Source organism: Nylanderia fulva, unplaced genomic scaffold, assembly GCF_048542155.1.
Source record: "Nylanderia fulva isolate GAGA-0341 unplaced genomic scaffold, ASM4854215v1 Scaffold25, whole genome shotgun sequence".
NCBI lineage: Eukaryota > Metazoa > Arthropoda > Insecta > Hymenoptera > Formicidae > Nylanderia > Nylanderia fulva.
Window position 1 is genome coordinate 2,755,747 of NW_028190314.1, and position 20,670 is coordinate 2,776,416.

At 31.1% G+C, this 20,670-nt stretch overlaps 3 protein-coding genes across 7 annotated transcripts in view; 2 read left to right on the forward strand and 1 right to left on the reverse strand.

The window, feature by feature from the left end:
- Positions 1-4,400, forward strand: part of TfAP-2 (transcription factor AP-2) — an 83,222-nt gene extending 78,822 nt beyond the window's left edge. For both annotated transcript variants that reach the window (XM_029315451.2, XM_029315453.2), the window contains exon 9: positions 107-4,400. In XM_029315451.2, coding sequence (XP_029171284.1) covers positions 107-244 — 138 coding nt within the window. In that variant the 3' untranslated portion in view covers positions 245-4,400. The remainder of the gene's footprint in view (positions 1-106) is intronic.
- A 220-nt stretch (positions 4,401-4,620) lies between these two features.
- On the reverse strand, positions 4,621-12,300 carry LOC114940714 (KH domain-containing, RNA-binding, signal transduction-associated protein 2). 4 transcript variants are annotated; one of them, XM_029315457.2, is made up of 11 exons: positions 12,035-12,298; positions 10,927-11,447; positions 10,194-10,315; positions 9,973-10,089; positions 9,584-9,899; positions 9,227-9,344; positions 9,012-9,131; positions 8,747-8,823; positions 7,541-7,637; positions 7,333-7,450; positions 4,621-5,444 (listed from the first exon to the last, which is right to left on the reverse strand). In XM_029315457.2, exons 2-10 carry the CDS (start codon positions 11,282-11,284, stop codon positions 7,360-7,362), a joined length of 1,416 nt encoding a protein of 471 aa, XP_029171290.1. In that variant the 5' UTR covers positions 11,285-11,447; positions 12,035-12,298; the 3' UTR covers positions 4,621-5,444; positions 7,333-7,359. The 4 variants fall into 4 exon arrangements, with proteins under 4 accessions (XP_029171290.1, XP_029171291.1, XP_029171289.1 ...); XM_029315456.2 differs by lacking the exon at positions 4,621-5,444 and adding an exon at positions 7,021-7,109 and having other exon boundaries at positions 10,927-11,403; XM_029315455.2 differs by lacking the exon at positions 4,621-5,444 and adding an exon at positions 7,021-7,109.
- On the forward strand, positions 12,149-19,955 carry BckdhB (Branched chain keto acid dehydrogenase E1 subunit beta). The gene is made up of 8 exons (XM_029315459.2): positions 12,149-12,572; positions 13,419-13,496; positions 13,806-14,008; positions 14,862-15,017; positions 15,848-16,019; positions 16,793-16,938; positions 18,812-18,898; positions 19,509-19,955. The coding sequence occupies exons 1-8, from the start codon at positions 12,428-12,430 to the stop codon at positions 19,647-19,649; spliced, it is 1,128 nt and encodes a 375-aa protein (XP_029171292.2). The 5' UTR covers positions 12,149-12,427; the 3' UTR covers positions 19,650-19,955.
- The last annotated feature ends 715 nt before the right edge of the window (positions 19,956-20,670 follow it).

The window sequence follows — 20,670 nt, forward strand, 5'->3', positions numbered from 1 at the left end:
TCATACAATCATTTTGAAAAATTACATCTTTTAAGGACGCGGGGGAACAAAGGGAATTATTTTGCAACTGAGGCTAAAAAAGCGTGATTTTTTTTTTTTATTACAGAAGTTCCTAAGCGAGTCTTTGAATCATCTGGAGAAGATGTATCCCGGGAACGGCAGCGGCGTGACAAGCAGTCAACAGTCTAATCTCGACACGAATAAAAGCAAGGACGGCACGCTGATGAATGACATGAAGAAGTGACGCACGGAAGACCCGCCTACCTCGAACGTGGTCACGTCTATCAGGCACTCTTGGCCGTACAATTGAGCTTCCGTGCGTTCACCACTCTTGCGGAAAGCTCGCAGTGGACCACTGCGTACCAGGCGCACTCGCGTGCCTTCGTACGTCGAGGTTGGCTGGTCGGTAAGCTTCTGTAGGCAATTCGACATGCAGGCTACATTTGTGCGAAATGTGCAATCAGGGATGCCAGTGATAAGAGAAACGCAAGAAGACAAGAAAATTCTCATTCGTAATAGAGAGAGATAGAGAGAAGCAAAACACTCAAATTAGAGGAACTCCGCTCCTCGTCGCTGGTTCGCCTTTGATACAATTCCTATTTATTTTATATTCTGTATTAAAAATATTTACGAACATCGTAAAGATCTATCTTAACAGCTCCCTCTTTTATCGGCTTTATAATTGCAATTAAAACGTTATTATTGATACGATCTTAGAAAGGCAGAAAAGAAACGATTTTGAACAGATGAGAATACATATCTGTGCTAACATGTGCCACATACTAAAACAAGAAGAATTAGACCTATACATCGTCCAATGGATATTCTCTATTGAATATATAGTTTCACTGTCATCAGAACAATGACACATATCTTAAAAGAATATAAATACATTTATATTATAATATTTGACGATTCGCAATCTTCTTTTTTAAGTAATGTCGAAATTATATAATTTATTTATATGTTAATAAATATTCACAGAAATGGTGAATATTTTGGAAAAATAAATGCTTGAGAATATCAATTGGATATTTCGTAATACTTGAAAATATATCAAGCTCGTAAGCCTATATACTTTTGTATCTAGATCTTTTCGATTTTTTTCTCAAAAAAATTATTTATTTTAATTAAATTAGTTCTATATTGTCATGATCATCAAAACGCGTAGTGATAAAACGCAAATAAAAATATCTCTAATTTTAAAAAAATACGTCCGAAATATCAAAATGATCAAAGGTGTTAAGTTACGATTTTTGTAATCTATTCATATGACCCGCTCTTTATATCCCACCGATAATACATCTCAAATAATAGATCAAGTTAAAGATTTGCGATTTGATAGCATATGTATAAGTCGCATCCATGTTTCTCGCGCATCCGAATACTGATAAAAATGCTCGAATTAATTATCTGTGCTGAGGAAAGAAAAGCTAATCAAAATTATTAAACGAATCACAAATGCCAAAATAAAGATTATTTTCTTTTTTGGCTAATTATTCTTACTGTATGTATTTATATATAGTTGCTCTACTTTTACTAATAATAAGTATTCTATTATGACGTGTGCAAATATTTTTTTTTAATTTACTTATTATTTTGTCCGATTAATAAAAGAAAATTTATTAAGTACAGAGAAACCTTAATACGTATATCAAATAACGAGTGTGATATAAAAAATCACAGATGTGTGACAAAAACGCATTTTGACAGATATAAGAATACAATATTCCCTCGCATTGTAAAAAATTTCTATCAGAACTTCACACAGATAATCAATAGAAAATTACACAAAAAATTAATTTGCAAGATCAAAATAATCGGATAATTTCGCGAGGTATACATATATATGATAGTTGAAAATACAAGAAATTTAGTGCAATTGTGTTAATATTAATTCGCTAAATTATTATTAATTAAAATTATTTCTTACTATCTTTGCAATCCAATTATGTACAATTTGTAATAATTGTTAGTAGGCAATCTGCAATAAAGATAAACAAAAATCGTGTTAAAATACGAAAAATAGTGAATTTGCGAAGGCAAAAGCGAGCCGCAAATTACTTCAATGTACTTCAATTACAATTTCTTCAATGTACATTTCGAATTATTTCGCGATTTTTATTTTTAATTATTTTACTCTTCATTTTCATTAGAGAAGCTGTGCTTCCACGTATGAGAGTTTCCTGGACCAGCAATTCTTTATGTATAAACAAAAGCGGTCGCGTGTATGAGTATCAAAGTGCAACTTAATCCTCGGTAACTTTGATGTACCAGTCATCTTTACTGAGATTAATCATAATGGGAACGTCGTGCGATCATCCTTAGCAAGAATATTCTGCCTTTCATAGGTGCACACTCGCGTGATAGTCAGAAACGACGTTAAGTCCAAGGAACTGTCAAGAATGAAGTCCTTCTAACAGGAGTCTATAATTGATTTATCGGAAAAATGAACAAATATTAAATTTCATATAATATATAAACTCCATTTTACAATCTTTTAACGCTGTTTCTTAATCTAAAAGAGTACATCATTAATCGACATGTACTTAATTTAAAAAAGAAAAACCACATAAAGATTATCCACATTATTAAATCCTCCTTTAAGGGACTTTATTCAAGGCTATTCCTAGGATCATTATCGTGCCAATGCGAAACTTGCCATTAAAAAGATGTGCCAATTATCGATATCGAGCTATTAACGTAAGCAACAGGCGGTTAACGAAAAAATAAAAAAGATATAGAGAAAAAAGCGCGATAACATACATACACACACACACATACACAGCGCAACGAAACTCGTATTTCGTTGGACACGCACGTGACGAAACGAAAGTTTCGTCGAGAACGAAAGCGCACGTGCTCGTCGGCCGCATCTCGGACTCGCCAGTCACGAGAGATTGTATGAAGTACAATACCAGGTGAACCTGAGACATATCTAACTTTGTAATTAAATCTTAGGCGTATATATATAAATGTAAGATTAAAAGTAAAACTGGGAGAAGAGTAAAAAAAAAAAAAAGAAAAGAGGACGCCGGGACCGAGGTCTCGTGTCGCGTATTATGTACAGAATATTTGAATCTTTCTTGTGATATAATCGTACATTATTAAGGTGTAAACCGATAAAAAAATACACTATACATTCCATGTTTTTTCATAGAGGTGAAAAGTATTAGAAGTGGTCGTGGACAGAGCGTGTGTGAGAGAAACCGGCTCGTTACTATAGAATCGGATGTGACAGTCACACGACTAAGATTCACGTCTCATAGTGTTAGAGGCGGCTCTAGGATTAGCCAAAGTCTTAGCCAACATTCGTGAAAAACTAATGTAACATTCTTACACACAGGGCACCTCGCCCTTCTTTTACATTCGCACGAGCTCGTGGATACGATTTGAGATCCTTGCAGAAGATGCGAAGATGTCCCGTATACGCGAGTCCCTCGAGAACATACAACACTACGTAGCTCGCTGCATTATGATATAGAGAGTCGCCTCTGCACACTACAAGCGTAAAACAGTTTTGTAAATGTTAAAACGCATTCCGACCAAAATCTTGAAATCTGGCGTCTCCGATATTCTATACCTGTTGTATTACATAATTTTACGTTTATACACACATATTTCGCAAATAACTTGATAATATAGTAAATATATAAATTCAGAAAACATCACTGTAACGTGATCAGTAGTGTGATCTTTATTATATGCGCACCCTTTTATCCTGGCAATCTAATTGCATGAACAATATCGCGAAGAAAATTTATCAGCAAGTATAAATAAGGATCACTCTAATGGTTGACCGATGTATTATCTCAATAAATGTTAGAAGAAATTTAATTAATTTGATATTGTGAAATCGTTATAAATAAAATGACGCATATACGTAACAAGTAACATAATAATTGTTTAATTATTATGCGAAGAGTGCAGCTAAAATTAGCATGCGTTTCAACAGATACAAGATGTGGACGCTCCAGCGCGATATGCTCGATTGCACTTTAAGTGAACGAAGCATCTTCCGACTCCTGATTCATACGCAAGGAATTAGTTAGGGAAAAGAAAACTCGACACCTTATTTTCACTCACGACTACTTACAATTAGATGCGACTTGTTAGAAGCTAAGGTCTCCCATAAATTAATACTTATTTATAACCCTTATAGAGAGAACGGCCGTAGAAATACGTTTTTCTACCAGAATTTCTGTGCCAACTGCAAAGAATGTTGTAGATGATTTTTTGTTTCAAGTTGAACCATTACTCTAATCTTGTAAGATACTCAGATATATCTTTATTAAATATATATTTGAATTTCGTAGTATATTATATTCTGATATTGATTATACAGTTCATTTTTGTATATTGGTGTGTGATAAATAAATAAGAATATTGTTTCTAAGCAATCCCTCGTGATAAAATAATCACCTATCATATAAACGACGCATAAGAAAATCATCATTGGCTTTATCTACGTAGCCCATCTTTCTGATATATTGTTATATATATATATATATATATATATATATATAATTAATATTAGTTAATTTTCTATTAATAAAAGGGTAAACTAAAATAAAACGGAAGCATACACATGGGATAATATTTGGAAGCATACACATGGGATATTTTTAAAAATATTCCTTTCTAATTTTATTTATTTCTTACGTTTGTATGAACGTCGATATTATAGTATGCTATAAAGTAAAAAGTCACTCTAACATATATTTTAAAAATAATGGATTCGTAAATTTCTAAATTACAATTTTAGCTTAATTTAAAAATATTGATAAATAAAATAAGTAACTTTTTCCTCACTCCATCTCATCTTACGTATGACAAGTATACTTGAAACCATAATATATAATTATATATAAAAGTTATAATACACTTAAAAATTATATTCACTATTTTAATTTTACTTACGTTCTCCATGAAAAAAATTTCCATGTATTTATTACTTTGCTGTCGTTTTTGTGTAAATGCATGTACACATTTACAAAAAACTCGTATAAATACTTTTTTCAATATTTTATGAAAACACTTATTAAAAACAAATGCATTTTCGTTATTTTTTCATGAATTTAAATGCAATTTATCTTTATTTAATTATATTTATATTCTATAATTTCCTGAACATTACTTATTATTCATTTTTATACAAATATTAGGAAAAAATATATTTTTATTAATATATAAAAATTATTAATAAATATATATAATTAATATATTATAAGAAAAAATGATTCCTCAAATATTAAGATAAAAAAATCATATCAGCTTAACTTTGCATTTGCTTTTAATATTTATAACAAATAATTATAAATGTACTCACGTCATGCTTAAGTGTATTCACGGCACTTCAAGGTCCGTCACGATTGAAGAGGACTAAAAATCTTTTGATCCACAAAGAACGTGATCTCCACACAATCTTCATAACTTTCATCCACCTATATGAAATATACCAATATCAATATTAGAATATATACGATGAAATTATATACGATATTTCTGGTTTTCAACATTTCAAGTTTGCAATAAAATAATTTTTACAATTTTTTTTTGTGTCGAATATTTGATATATATATATGTATTGGCTTATATACATTAGCTCTGTTCCGCGTGCTATATTTATTAAAAAATTATTCAGAGAAAATTATCTAGTGTAATTAATTTTCTATTTTACATGTCAATAAATTAAAAACAGATAAAAGTATTCATAAAACTATTTTGATTATTGTTGTATATTACTTTAACATATATATATAATTATTTAAACATAATTCTACAGAATTTTTTTCATCATTCTTACATTATTTAATCTCTATTAGTAATCTTTAATTAATTTACATACATATATTCTACTATGCGGTAAGTTTTCATACATGATAAATTTTGCAATATTTAGTTGTAGTTGAAACTACATATATTTTTTTTGTATATATAAATATATTTTTATTCAGAATGATTAGAATTGTAGCATTTTCATTGGTTGGGGAAATTCTATTCGACGTTTTTAAAAACAAAATATGTCTTATATTATCTCATTTTTATTTCAATTTTATAGGAGTTACACATTACATATTATTTTAATGACAAATTTAAGAATTACATTCATATATTTTTGGATATATATTTATATATTTAGAATTATATACTGATTATAAGTATATGACATGATTTGTCATAATTCTTCATTGTTCTACACAAGAAATAATATAGATTATTACATAACTCGTTTAATGTAAATCTATAATATGCATTTAACTTTATAGAAGCTATATATTAAGCAAATAATATGAAGTTATGTATAATGTAATAATGTATAACTTACACAATTATCAATTTAGTTTTTATTGTATGTTTGCATTGTATGTCAATCGTTTAATTTGTCCCATTTACAATGCAATTTTATTATAGCATTTCGTCAAATAAAAATATTTAAGTTACAATTTGTTTAGATAAAAAAAATCTTAATATACAAACTTACGTCAATATATTTGATTGGAGATTATTAAATATTAGTATGTTCGTTTTTAATATTAAAATTTCAAATCGATTTCAGATTGATTTCAAATTTTAAATTGAAAATATTAAGTACAAAAGACAAATAATGAAGATGACTCTAAAATATAGTTAGAATCATTAAGATTATTTAGGTATTGACACTTAATTTATATAACACTGAATATACGATTATATGAATTTCATAATTTCATTTGTATGCAATATTAAGCACTTGTTCAATCATTTTACTTATTTCATCCAATCAATCCTCTTGGTCCTTTACTCCTTGTCAATAGTTAAATTCCTTTGTGGTCCAATATATTTTAGAAAAAGGACTAAAGGAGCGGAATTAATGTTTTGTAAACTGCCAGGTATGCATTAATAGTGTGGTATAAAGTGAATTGTCATTTAAAGAGAATTGTCAATTAAAGGGAATTCTCAATTAAAAGGAATTATTAATTAAGGGGAATTGTCAACGGAATAAATTTTTATGTCATATGGTCAAACGCGTTAATAATATATATTACCATGGCTTAATTTTTAATTTTTATGGTTTAGTTTCTATTTATATGTTCTTGTTTATCCAGTGGTCGCGAAAACTGAGAGATCTGAAAATTATCGAATTTATTATAAAAAAAGTGAAAATAAAATAGTGCAGTGTTCATAACTGAAGGAGAGTAAATACGGATAGAGAGAGAGTATACTTAAGTTTTTGCAAGAAACTGAACAAGAAATAAATCTCTTGATCATTAAAGAGAATGATATGTCTATTGACGTTATTTTATTCATAACATCGTGAAAAATAAAACAATAATGTTTGCACATCATTACCGTCTTAGCCTCCATCTCTCTGACCGGTTAAGGACGATTTCTTTCGTTTAGCGGTTTCTGCATCATAGGCCGCCGTGCAGCATTAGGAAGATTACCCGCCAATGGATTCGCAACAACGCTATGAAATAATAATGTCAGAAAAAAAACATTTAGAGGAATACGGACGATTATAATCAAAAAATTTAACGGATTTTTTGTAGGTGTTTACTTGGAAGGTCGTGTATACGGGGTGGTGCGGTAGCGCGAGGCTGTGCCTGATGTCGTTGAAGTCTTGTACGATTTCCAAGCGCGGCTCGACGACTCCTCTGCGAATTTCATGGATTGATGTTTTAATTATTTTTATTTAGACAGAACACGATGTTGCGTTCATATTAATGGTCTACATGCTAGCATCTAAGCATGGCTCGTCATTTTCATGTTTTTTTTTTTTTTTTTTTTTTTTTTAGTACGAGTTTGAAAGTTTAATTATTAACGTATATCATGCATTTTGTTATACAATCTATAGAGAGGGTTTAAATTTAATTGTTATAGCAAACTTAGATTATGGCTTCATTTGGAACTGCATGATTCAAGTATATATTTAAAAAATACTAATTATTTAATATTATTTGTTTTTATTATCTATACGCGATATAATTTCATCTTGTACGCGCATAAATTAAATTAATTTAATCACAGAGCGAAATTTATGTTAAGTTACATTATTACAAAATTAATTTTTGTATAAGAATTAAAGAATTAATTTTTAAAATACATTATATTATAATAAAATGTTGGATATTATTAATCAATATAATAAAGACATATTATTTTATGTTTTGATTTATCCATTTTGCATATAAATGTATTATTAAGGGCTAAAAATATAAATTATCAATTTCTTCAATATAAATTAAAAATTAAATCATTTTGATATTCAATGCATTTCCATGGAAGCTAATATTAACACTTTTGCTTTAAGCATATCGACATTGTGCATTTTACTAAAAATTATTCTTCAATAACTGCAACTTATAATTCTTTGAAATTTTCATTATAAAAAAAGAATGGAATGAAAATGTTGAATTTTGAGCTAATTTTGAATTTATTTTGAAATGTTTAAGAAAAATATATAAAATAAAAAAAACCATTTAAATTGTGACATATATTTATGTTATTATAAAAATTTATAAAGTAGTAAAATTAAAATCTCACCTTGCATAAGCATAATAAAGTAAACTTTTTATTACTTGTAAGCGTAGTAAAATAAACCTCGCATAAGCATAATAAAGGATTTACATGTAACTAACAAACACTCATTCAAAAATACTCTATCAAAATAAAATAAAATAAAATAAAATCTTTAAACGTCTAATTGCTAATAAAAAAATCTTAAATTTTTTATAATCAAACAAATAAAAATGGAATATTTTACCTGGATAATCTGAAGATTCGTAATAATCATGTGAAGAATGCGGTGCAGAATCATCTTCATACTCGTAAGTTGTATATCTTGAAGAATAAATATCTTTTCAGTTAAAGTATGTCAACCTTATCACATAGCAAATTGAACAATATAATATGAAAATATCTATTAAAAAGTGTTTATATAAAAAAAATTTTCTAAAACTTTGCTAATATGCTAATATTCTCTTGCTATTATAAATTATATCAGTGCAAAAGTCATACATATTACATACCCAGAATTCGATGAATAATGTCGATCGCCATATCGAGCACTACTAGTTGATGATCCATGATAATCATAATCATGATGTGATCCAGCACGGTTTGTTGGTGGAGGAGTTTGAGTTTCGTAGCTATAAGAATATGAAAAATGTAAATATATTTAACATAGTATTTGTATCAAAATGGAGAAATTGTTATTGTTACATGAATAAATAAGTAGACTTACCCAAAATTTTGATCTATAGCTGCTCTTGCACGATCCAAGATCGAGAACACCTTCGATTTATTCGGTGGTACGGGTCGAGAAAGTGGGCCACGATTTGCAGGTGGTGGAGGAAGAATAGCTGAATAATATACATATTAGATATGTATATAATTAAATCTTTTGTATTATTGATATTGCAAAATTCTGTATCTCTTTCTGTATATCGTAACAAATGTATTTGTTAAAAAATATTTTATACAAGTTATTCTATGCAATATAAATTTACACTGATTGATATTGAAGAAATTAATATTCTAATGTAGCTTCAGTCTATATATTTATTACATTTTGCATAATTTTCATAGATATAAAACGAACCTCTAGATGTTCTAGGTAATGTCGGTCTTGCAGCAGGTCTTAATATACCACCAGTTCCAGGACCAGAAGGTCCTCTCATCGACGGTCTTCGATCGTCCGAGACCGGATCGTTAGATATGTTCATTTCCATTTCGCGCATTTGCTCTTGACGTATATTATCATTATTATCAGGGATCAAATACTTCCGTACCTCGGCCAAGGCAAATGCAATACGAGCATAAGCTTCCGCTGGTGGTGCAATAGCTGTGATTTCTACGTGCAGATCATCAGAAAGATGCGCATATTTCGGATCTAAAGAAGCACGACATTCTTCTTCCTGTGAACAAAAAATCCAAACATAAGTCATTTTATTCGAATAAAAAAAGATAACATTCCCATCTGTCACTTACTTTTTGTCTATCTTTCATCGATCCTTTACCCAACACTGCCATTTTGCACATTGTTTCTTCTTGCAGACGTTTCATAGAATTACCTTTTGGGCCCAACAGTTTCCCAACAAAATTAAACTAAGAACAAGATAATTACATAATTAAGATTTAAGATAACAGCTTACCTTTGCTTATATTGAGTGGAGAAAAATTGCTAATATTAAATATATCTAGCAACTTACCTTAGGATGCTCTCGAATTGGTACTAAAACTTTTACAGAAATGCGAACTGGTTTTTCGCGATAAATATCCACATATTTTGGATCTCTTAATGGTTTTCCCATAGCCTGAGTTTTTTGGATCTCTATAAAATATGTAATTCTTTTTGGTTGGGAAGAAATATTCATATTCTTTTGGTGTGAAAAAATATTCACCCAATTTATCGCATGAAAATCTAATAAATATTTTCATAGTCATTGTAGACACAAATCAACAAAAATCTAGAAAAATATTTGTATAATAGTACATACTATACTCTTTCAAATAGATATTCCTTTATTAAAAGAGATTTTATCAAAAAATAGCAAAGAGCTTAATTCTCTTTTATATCGCATTATATAAATCCTGTATCAAAAGTCAAAGTAGAAGATACGCAATTCAAAAATTACAGAAATATTCAATACCAAAAATTGAAAGACTTCTAATTATCATCAAGTATACTCAAAACTATCTTTCAGTAACATTCAAATAAAATGTTTCACAACTAGCAGAGTGAGCTATATTACATTTCTTACAAAGCATTGCATCCAAGCATTGCTTACACACATGGATTCAATGAAATCTCATTACGAATAAAAATTCGTTCTATTAATATCCAGTGCAACGATAATTCGTTACAATTTGATAGGACTTACCATCGAGCTAAATTCATGAACGAGTGAGATAAAAAAAAAAAAGGAACACATTTATACTCACCCTGATCGATCAATCGGATCGCGATGGGCCATTTCTGATTGTCCAGATCAATTTTCTCCTGGAGAAGCTCTCGCACGTATTCGCCCGCCTTGTCAATTTGATGATCCTTGTCGTCGGAGTCTTTGTCCAATATTCTAGGTTTAATGTCAACGTCGTCATCCCTCTGATACTTGTAGTCGCCGTTGCTCGATCTATCCATATCCATGTTCGCCATAATACAATTCGTCGATAAATTAGCTCGGACAAGCCCTCCGACTTCTTCACTGACGACAAACGATGAAAAATCGCCCAAGTGCAACGACGCGTCCGGGAAACGAAGCTGTAATGGCTGACTTTTCACCGCATGCGTATATTCCATTGGAAGCCCGAGAGCGGCTTCGTTTCGTCAGACGCTCGCCGCAACCTCGTCCGCTTCTGCCATCTGTATTCGTTTGAACGTTACGTCAAACTACGTACGATCATTCCATCTCCCTGGCACTGCCGGTAAATAAGCATTCTTTCTTTGTTGGTTTGCATCCATACTACATTTATAGAGATATATATTTATAGATATATTATTTTTATACATTTTTAAATATACATTTTTTTTTATTATTTTTAATGCATTATCTTTTAATCATAAAAATTAATATAAATCTGCATCTGCATCAACAGTTCCATTTTTATACTAAAAGATGTTTTAATTTTAATATAAGACTGAAATTACATATATATATATATATTTATAATATATTTATAATATATTTTAAATATATATATATATATATATATATATATATATATATATATTTAAAATATTTTTATTAATGCTGTTAAATCTAAAATGATGGATTGTACGAGTTACATGAAAAGAAACTTAATTGACAAATTTTTTATATTGACATAATATATATATATATATATATATATATATATATATCAATTGTCAATATAAAAAATTTGTGAATTAAGTTCCTTTTCATGTAACTCGTACAATCCGTCATTAGATTTAACAGCATTAATAAAAATATTTTTCGAAATAACATTAACATTTTATAATTTGCACATTTCAAACATTGAAATATATTAATAAGCTATATCATATGATGCATGTTAAAATGTCACTTACGATCAAGTTTGGAAGTAATCTCCAAGCTAACTAAACTTCGAAGATGGGTAAACATTGACGTCAGCCTTCGTTATCGCTTTCCTTTCTTCTCCTCTCTCCTTTTCTCCCTTTCTGTTTCATTTCCTTTTCCGATTCTATTAGTATACTTCGAAGTGTACGCATGTCGAAGACACTTTCCGCTCGTACGTTCATAAATCGGCAGCGATTTTTTCTGATTCAATCACAAAACGTATCCACGCGCGTGCCTCGACTTCGCGGCTATATTCACGAAATTTTCACACGAGGTTGAATGTGATGTCCCCATATCGCGAGATATCGCATTATATGCAAATAAGAGATAAGACCTGCGACCTCGTGAAGGCAAGCAACTACTAGCGCTTCGAACAAGAAACGATGCTTATTGTCAGTAAGTTTGGTGCACGGCTACGAAACGCCGGAAGAAAATTACTTTTGTGTCGTGACGAAAATTCCGCCAAACGCAAAAATGTCAGATCGGCGCATTTTACGTATTTCCCGAGCGAAAGACCGAATGACACCGGTAAGTAATTAATTATTTTGTGCACGCATTACATCGTAAGTCATATCGTTCGAAGTCTTGCAAAAACAGTGACATGCAAAATCGACATAATAATATATGCATACCATATAAGCGATAATAAAGATAATAAGATTAATGAGAGATTCGATAAAAGGCGTTTTGTCGAATTTATAATTTATCGAGCATTTAATTAATTAAAAAATGTATATAGATAGTTATGTAAAAGAATGTGTGTGTGATATTTTTGAACACGATATATAAACTGGTATAATTAAAAAGAATATATTCAACTATTGAAAAAAATTGTTCATTTATGCAGTAAAAAGCGTTTTCTTAATTATTAGAAATAAAAATAAAGATTATTTTCGTGTGGAATAGAATTTTATTTTTATCTATTTTTGACTTCACAAAGATAAGATAACATATGTTTCAACTTCTTTCGAAACTGTCGAGCATTCGAACATTAAGATACTTTAAAGCCCGAATTTTTGATAATCTATAAATTTTAGTAGTCGTTTCTCTTTCACAAATGAAAAACGTAAAAATACACACAGTATATGTGTCAATAAGAATGAATCGAAAATTAACAAAATTTAATGTGGCGATAAATTATCGAGAATTATTTATTTTTTTGGTATATCTGTTATATGATGTAATGAGATTCAATATAAATCATTTTGAATATTTATATGTATATACATATATGTAAACACAGACATATATCATTTATTATTGTTAAGTCGCGATAGAATGTTATAGGATTTTGTTCATTTCATAGTACGGAATCACTTAATACTTAATAATGTATTATTCAGATGTGATTATGTAAAAGACGTATATTTTTAGGTAAGACTCAAAAGCTGAATATGTATCAAGCTATAAATCACGCCCTTACTCTTGCATTGGAAAACGATCCACGTTCAGGTAAATATCTTGTTCGAAGCCTTAAAATAAAATGTACAATTTATTTAAATATAAATCATGTTTTCCCTAGAGACATATATATTATATGTTTAATATATTTATTACACATTCATTATTCATTATTTTATGTTCGACATCTTCAATACTCATTACTTTTTTTTCATCACAGTATCTTATTTAAATTACTTACAAAAATGAAAAAAAAATAATAAAATTTTATTCAAAACATCAAATTCAAAATCTCTAATAAGAGAATATTCTTACATGTTTTTCAGAACAAATGTTTCATTAATTTTTTTCAATTTTTAGTGATATTTGGCGAAGATGTTGCATTCGGAGGTGTCTTTCGTTGCACGATGGATTTGAAGAAACGTTTTGGCGATGATCGTGTCTTTAATACGCCTCTTTGCGAGCAAGGAATTGCCGGTTTTGGAATTGGTTTAGCCAACGCCGGAATATCGGCAATTGCCGAAATACAATTTGCAGATTACATATTCCCTGCATTCGATCAGGTTTGCTTCATCATTCATGTAATGCATAAATGATGAAATAAATAGATTTATAATTATAATTTTAGTAAAAGTATCTTTTTGATATATACAGAGTATAAATATTCAACAAATTTTAAAAAGACTCATTACTCAAAGAAAGAAATTCCTACAAAAAGCAGAAACATTGTTATATCTCGAAAACTTGGCGAACGAAATCATATGAAATTATATCTTCATCGTCAAACATTGTCGTACATAGGATGGAGAAAGATTTGTATTAAAATTATTAATGGAACCATCTGTTAATTTTGTCTGCAGTTAGTAAACGAAGCGGCTAAGATGAGATACCGAAGCGGCAGTATGTTTTGACTGCGGCAAATAGACAGAGTATAAAAAATATTCAAAATATTTTAAAAAGATTCCATTACTCAAAGAAAGAAATTCCTATAAAAAGCAGAAACATTGTTATATTTCGAAAACTTGGCGAACGAAGTCATATGAAATTATATCTTCATCGTCAAACATTGTCGTACATAGGATGGAGAAAGATTTGTATTAAAATTATTAATGGAACCATCTGTTAATTTTGTCTGCAGTTAGTAAACGAAGCGGCTAAGATGAGATACCGAAGCGGCAGTATGTTTTGACTGCGGCAAATAGACAGAGTATAAAAAATATTCAAAATATTTTAAAAAGATTCCATTACTCAAAGAAAGAAATTCCTATAAAAAGCAGAAACATTGTTATATCTCGAAAACTTGGCGAACGAAGTCATATGAAATTATATCTTCATCGTCAAACATTGTCGTGCATAGGATGGAGAAAGATTTGTGTTAAAATTATTAATGGAACCATCTGTTAATTTTGTCTGCAGTTAGTAAACGAAGCGGCTAAGATGAGATACCGAAGTGGCAGTATGTTTGACTGCGGCAAACTTACGGTTCGTGCACCTTGCGGAGCAGTTGGCCATGGTGCTCTTTATCATTTTCAAAGTCCAGAAGCATATTTCGCCCATACTCCCGGCTTGAAGGTCAGTAATTTACGTGTGCTTATTTCTTTATCATTTATCGAATATAATATCGCTCACTCTCTCTCATATAATTACTTTGACCATGTACATACCGTGTCTTTACTTCTGGGCATATCCATAAACGAAAAAAGCAAACGCTTTATTGAGATAAATAATTTCGTAATGAAGTTATAAATAAACCACGCATCAATATTCGTATAAATATATACTTGAACTATCAGCGATGCGTTATATTATATATTGCATGCAGTGTTAAGTAACAAGATTAATATATTATTACGAGGTTGCGACATAATTGCCGTTTTCAAATAATTCTAATACGCGTGCAACATAATTTGTATATACATATTATAAAAAAAGGATTTGAATATGAATAAAAAGAAATTAAATAGTCATTAATATTTAATATGCCTCGATCGCGCGAGTCAAGCAAACAAGTTTCGCTATCAAATTTTCATCATCGGGAACATTCTTCGTACCTTCGCTATATTACGCACCACCAGCCATAGCCATGAGTTCTCAACTTTCTTCAACAAATTCCATGAATATTGTACGACGTATACACTCTACGTATGCATGAAGAAAGTTCTGCTCGCACACTAACGCGCAATCGCCGCTATATCGTACATCGCGATTACGAGAGAAGCGTGTCGCGTAATATCGCGCCGACATTTCCTGGAGCCGATAAATTTCACGTTTTTGTTTTGCAAAATCGTCAAGAAGAATCGCCAATTATATACATATATATATTGACAGGAGAGATCGCGAACTGGAGAAAATCGCGAAAGAAACAATTTCGCGTTCTTAAAAACAGCTGATTCTTTTTTCAGATCGTTGTACCTCGCGGAGCAACGCATGCAAAAGGTCTATTGTTGAGCTGCATAGACGAGCCAGATCCTTGCATTATATTTGAACCGAAAATCCTATATCGCATAGCGGTCGACGAAGTGCCCGTAGAATATTACAAGATCGAAATCGGCAAGGCTGAAGTTGTGAGAGAAGGTAAATTCTATTAATATATGATATTTCAGATATTAGATTCTTAGCATACTTGGCTACTAATTGAATTTATTAAGCACTACGCTACACTTGTCTATTAATCATCTACATTGTTGATTATATATTTCAAATGCAAATTAAACCATAAATTTTATACGTTTTATTATAGAATTTTATCGATTTATATAAAACGTCTTTGCATAAGAAACACAAATGATGTCTATAAATTTTCAATAAAATTATCTGATAATTAGTACTCGTTTTAATCCGCTTATAATGATACTGATTCAAAAGAGTATAATATTTCTGCTAGTATAAACTCTTGTTTAATTTATATTATTGAAATGAGAGAGTAAGGCGTGAAAATAATAATTATGCAATATGAATAAATACTTGCGGTTGTGTAAGATTATTTTTTTCGCAAAATATTTAAGATACAAGAAACAAGTTCTCTCTCTCTCTCTCTATTTTTTTTATTCACGGCAGATTATAACGTAGTCCAATGAAAATAACGCGTAAGACACATTATTTAAAGTCATATGTAGAAAGTGACTGTTCACTCTCCTCATACACGCGGCTTGAAGTCTCTGTGAATATAATTTACCGAGTATAATCGTCCTTCCATTATCCAATCGCCGATCAGAGCGGAGCGATGCGGCGCTCTCGCTGATGACCGGTCCTGAAACAGGATATAACAGAAGGAGCACGTACTTGTCGGTTACGCGAGTCTACATACACGTGTTTGTCTATAATAAGTGTATTTCGTTGTTGCGTAGGTAATGCCGTGACACTCGTAGGCTGGGGCACTCAGGTGCACGTGCTGTTGGAAGTGGCCGATCTAGTCCGGGAGAAGCTCGACGTATCCTGCGAGGTGATAGACCTCATTTCCATTCTACCTTGGGACGCGGAACTCGTGTGCAAGGTGGGCATAACTCAATCTCTCTCTATATCTCTTTTTCTTCATCTTATTACAATCGCTTCCTTGAGAATAAGAAATCGGTTCAAGAAAACGATCGCTTCAAGCACCGTTTAGCCTTCTTTGATGCCTTTTCCATTCTCGTTGCTTTGATAACGTAACCGTTCGCGTTTTGTTTCTTTTATACCAAGAATTTCAAGGGCCGAAATTAATTAATAATCGCGCGCGATCTTTCGCCTTCACCTTCTCTATGACCATAACTCGATTATCAATGACAAACTGTGACCGTGACGTCGAAAGGAATCATCAGATATATCTATATATGAGATACTATTGAAATTCGCATCATTTATTTCGTTTAGGGAAATATCTCGGGATTCGAATAGGGAATAATCGAAAGACCTGGAATGATGGTTGCGTGAAGATTCGACATTATTATGCATCGATTTACGTTCCCTGGTATCGTCGAGAATAGAAGCGGGTTGTTGTTGACTAAAAAGGGGAATGAGAAGCGATCCTGGGCGTCTAAGAGCGGAAATGAGAAGCAATCATGAGCGAAATCCTCCGCCCTGGACGCTTGCGTGTCCCTTCGGGTTATGGATCTCCATAGACTCTAATATCGCGCTGATTTATGCTAATCGATCTCTGGTCGCCTAATGATATGCCAATCGCACAGTATGCGCTTCTCTCGCGGCTTACAAACCACCGTGATATTATATGTAGTGATGCGCGCACAACAAGACGAGCGTAATTGGAAACCCGTTTTGCCGCAATTTCGATACAGTCGCGAAGATTCGCTATCTTGTCTATCTGCGATGCCTATCTGCGAAACACGGTTTCGTAATGACAGACAAACTCCGCTCGCGAAACGAAATTCTAATTCATCCGTCGCTTTGGCGACGAATTTTTACGCGAATATAATTTTTCATATTCGAAAAAATCGTCGCCAGCGTTATTAAAATGGAGCAGAGTGACTGATGAATACAGAAAGATGTAAATAATATTGTGGGATTACGATAGATTATTCAGATTATAACTTTGCGCGGTGTTCTTTAATTAAATCTTGAAGATAAGTTAAACCTTGAAGAAAAGTTAATATATTTTACTGTAATATTTGACAGTTTTAAAAAATTTAACAAGCTATGTATTATTGCAATAACATTATAATAAAATATGATAAAAATCTCTCTCTCTCTCTCTCTTTGAATATTTTAGAATAAATAATTAAGAAAAAATATATAAAAAGAATCAGTATTTTTCTGGAGTACTGTTTTTACAAGCAATTAAACGTTATATAAGAAAAATAAACGATTTATAATTTAAATACCTGCAATATGACAGTAAGTTGCCTATTAATAAAGCTTAAAGTTGTCATATAGCAATCTTATAAATCCTTATCTTATCAATATTAGTAGCATCTCATAAATATTAATTTGATAAATATAGAAACGTAGACTTTTTTTACTAGCTATTTCCGTGACGAAAGAGTGCAACTGAAAATGTTGCAGAGAAGATTAGCGTAAATCGAAAATGTCATACGAACCTGTATTCGATGTTCACTCGCGCTTAACTATCTTTGTTAATGATTTACAACGGAACGCGCGCACATGTATGTACACAAGTGTGCCTACCTATCTCGATCGCCAGCGTGTATTTCCATCGTCGATCACACGTTGTAGGCCTGTATTTGATAGCCGTTACAAAATGATGACTCGTGCCGTCGTCGCGGCGTTAATGTGTCCGTTTAGCATCGCGGTCGTATCTATAAGTTATTATTATACCGCAACAATATGGGACGAGACGTAAATCACGCGTGAATTAAACCCAGCGGCCGACCGATAATAAATTGCCATGCGTGATATGTGCGTAAATGTTGCAGTCGGCGAGGAAAACCGGGCGTGTAATTATCGCCCACGAAGCGCCGATGACAAACGGATTTGGGGCAGAAATAGCTGCAACTGTGCAGGTAAAGGAATTTTTCATAATTTTTCATTAAATTTGCAGCAACAAATCAATTGCGCTCATTATGTGATGTAAAATGACTTGTAATTGCACTTGTAACAAGGTAACAATCGAAGAAGTGCGTAAAAATATATTGCATGATCCTAATATATGAACTGACGTTAATTAAAAGTCGAAATTTAATGTCATCATTTTTCATATTTGCAGCAACAATAAAATTAATTGCGCTAATAATATGACGTAAAATGACATGTAATTGCACGTGTAAAGGTACTTGTAATAACGTAATAATCAAATAAGTGCGTAAAAATATATTGCATGATCCTAATATATGAACTAACGCTAATTGAAAGTCGGAATTTAATACATCAAGATATAATGTCACGCGAGATGGTAATATTATCTATAGAAGGTTGTAAACAGGTTTTTAAGGTAACCAAGATTAATTGATTTTTTTCTCGTATTTACATTCTCGATTATTAATTGATCAGTTCATTTTTCTATGTTTGAATTCTAAACTTAATTTTACATAGAATTTTACATAGATAAAAATGTTAATCAAATTAATCACATATATAAATTATATAAAATTTCTGTAATGTTTGTTAAATCAGGCGGAATGCTTCTTGTATTTGGAGTCGCCGATTAAAAGGATTACAGGATGGGACTGTCCCTTTTCACATATCCATGAGCCGTTTTACTTACCGAATAAGTGGCGTTGCTTTGAGGCTGTCCGAGATATCCTGAAGTACTGAGAAACTGCGGATGCTGCAATATGCGCCAAAATAGTGGAAAAGGATTGCAACCTGTTGCCCACAAAGCGGTTACTCTGGAAAACGAAATATATTTTTTATTAATTAATTTTTTATAATTCATTATCCCTTAGAACTTTTTTACCCTTGTTTCTTCATTGTTTTATATAAAATATATTGTGTAATTTTAATATAAAAAAGTTTTAATATAAAATTATATATTTGAAATAAATAAAACTTTTTTATATCTCAAAAGAATATGTAAGAAATTAAAAAGATGAATATATTATTTGTGTGAAATCTGTGAAATTCGCATTATATATTTATCATATTGCTTATAAATAAATTTTATATATGTATATAATGTAATTCACGTATTTGCTCGTATTTATATTATAAAATATCATTAGTAGAAATTATTTATTGTTGCTAAAAAATGAGCACATATTGTTTACCTGGGATAATTAAATCTACAATAATATAGTCTTTATTGCTAACAGATAATGTGAACCTACCTGGCTTGTGTCTAACATAAATTGAGGCATACGGAGCCATGTCCCTGACCTAGTTTACCGCAACCCACATAAATCCATCCCTCCTGTCTAAATTAATAACATGAAAGATGATACAAATCGTCGCCGGCGGCAATAACGCTAGTCAACGAAGACGTCAGATAGGTAGGTATTTGTAATCATGCAGGATGGATCGCCTAAGTATCTATATAGCCTTTTTTTTCATCGTTCAAATCTGGGTCAAGTCCTTCTTTAATAATAAAACTACGCACCGATTGTGCGCCATGGCAATGTAATATCTCAATCAAGGTTTCAGTCTCAGATGTTGTCCTTTCCAGTCTAAACCTTTAAGATCGTCATGTTCCGCCTGTCAACAGGATGTAAGTTTTCAGTCGAGCTTGAAAGTATAAAAACGAGATTCGAAAAAGATTGATTTAAAGCAAAATAATAAAGATATTAAATTGAAAAAAATATTAAATTATTATTTATTTATTTTTTCTTATTGAGGAAAT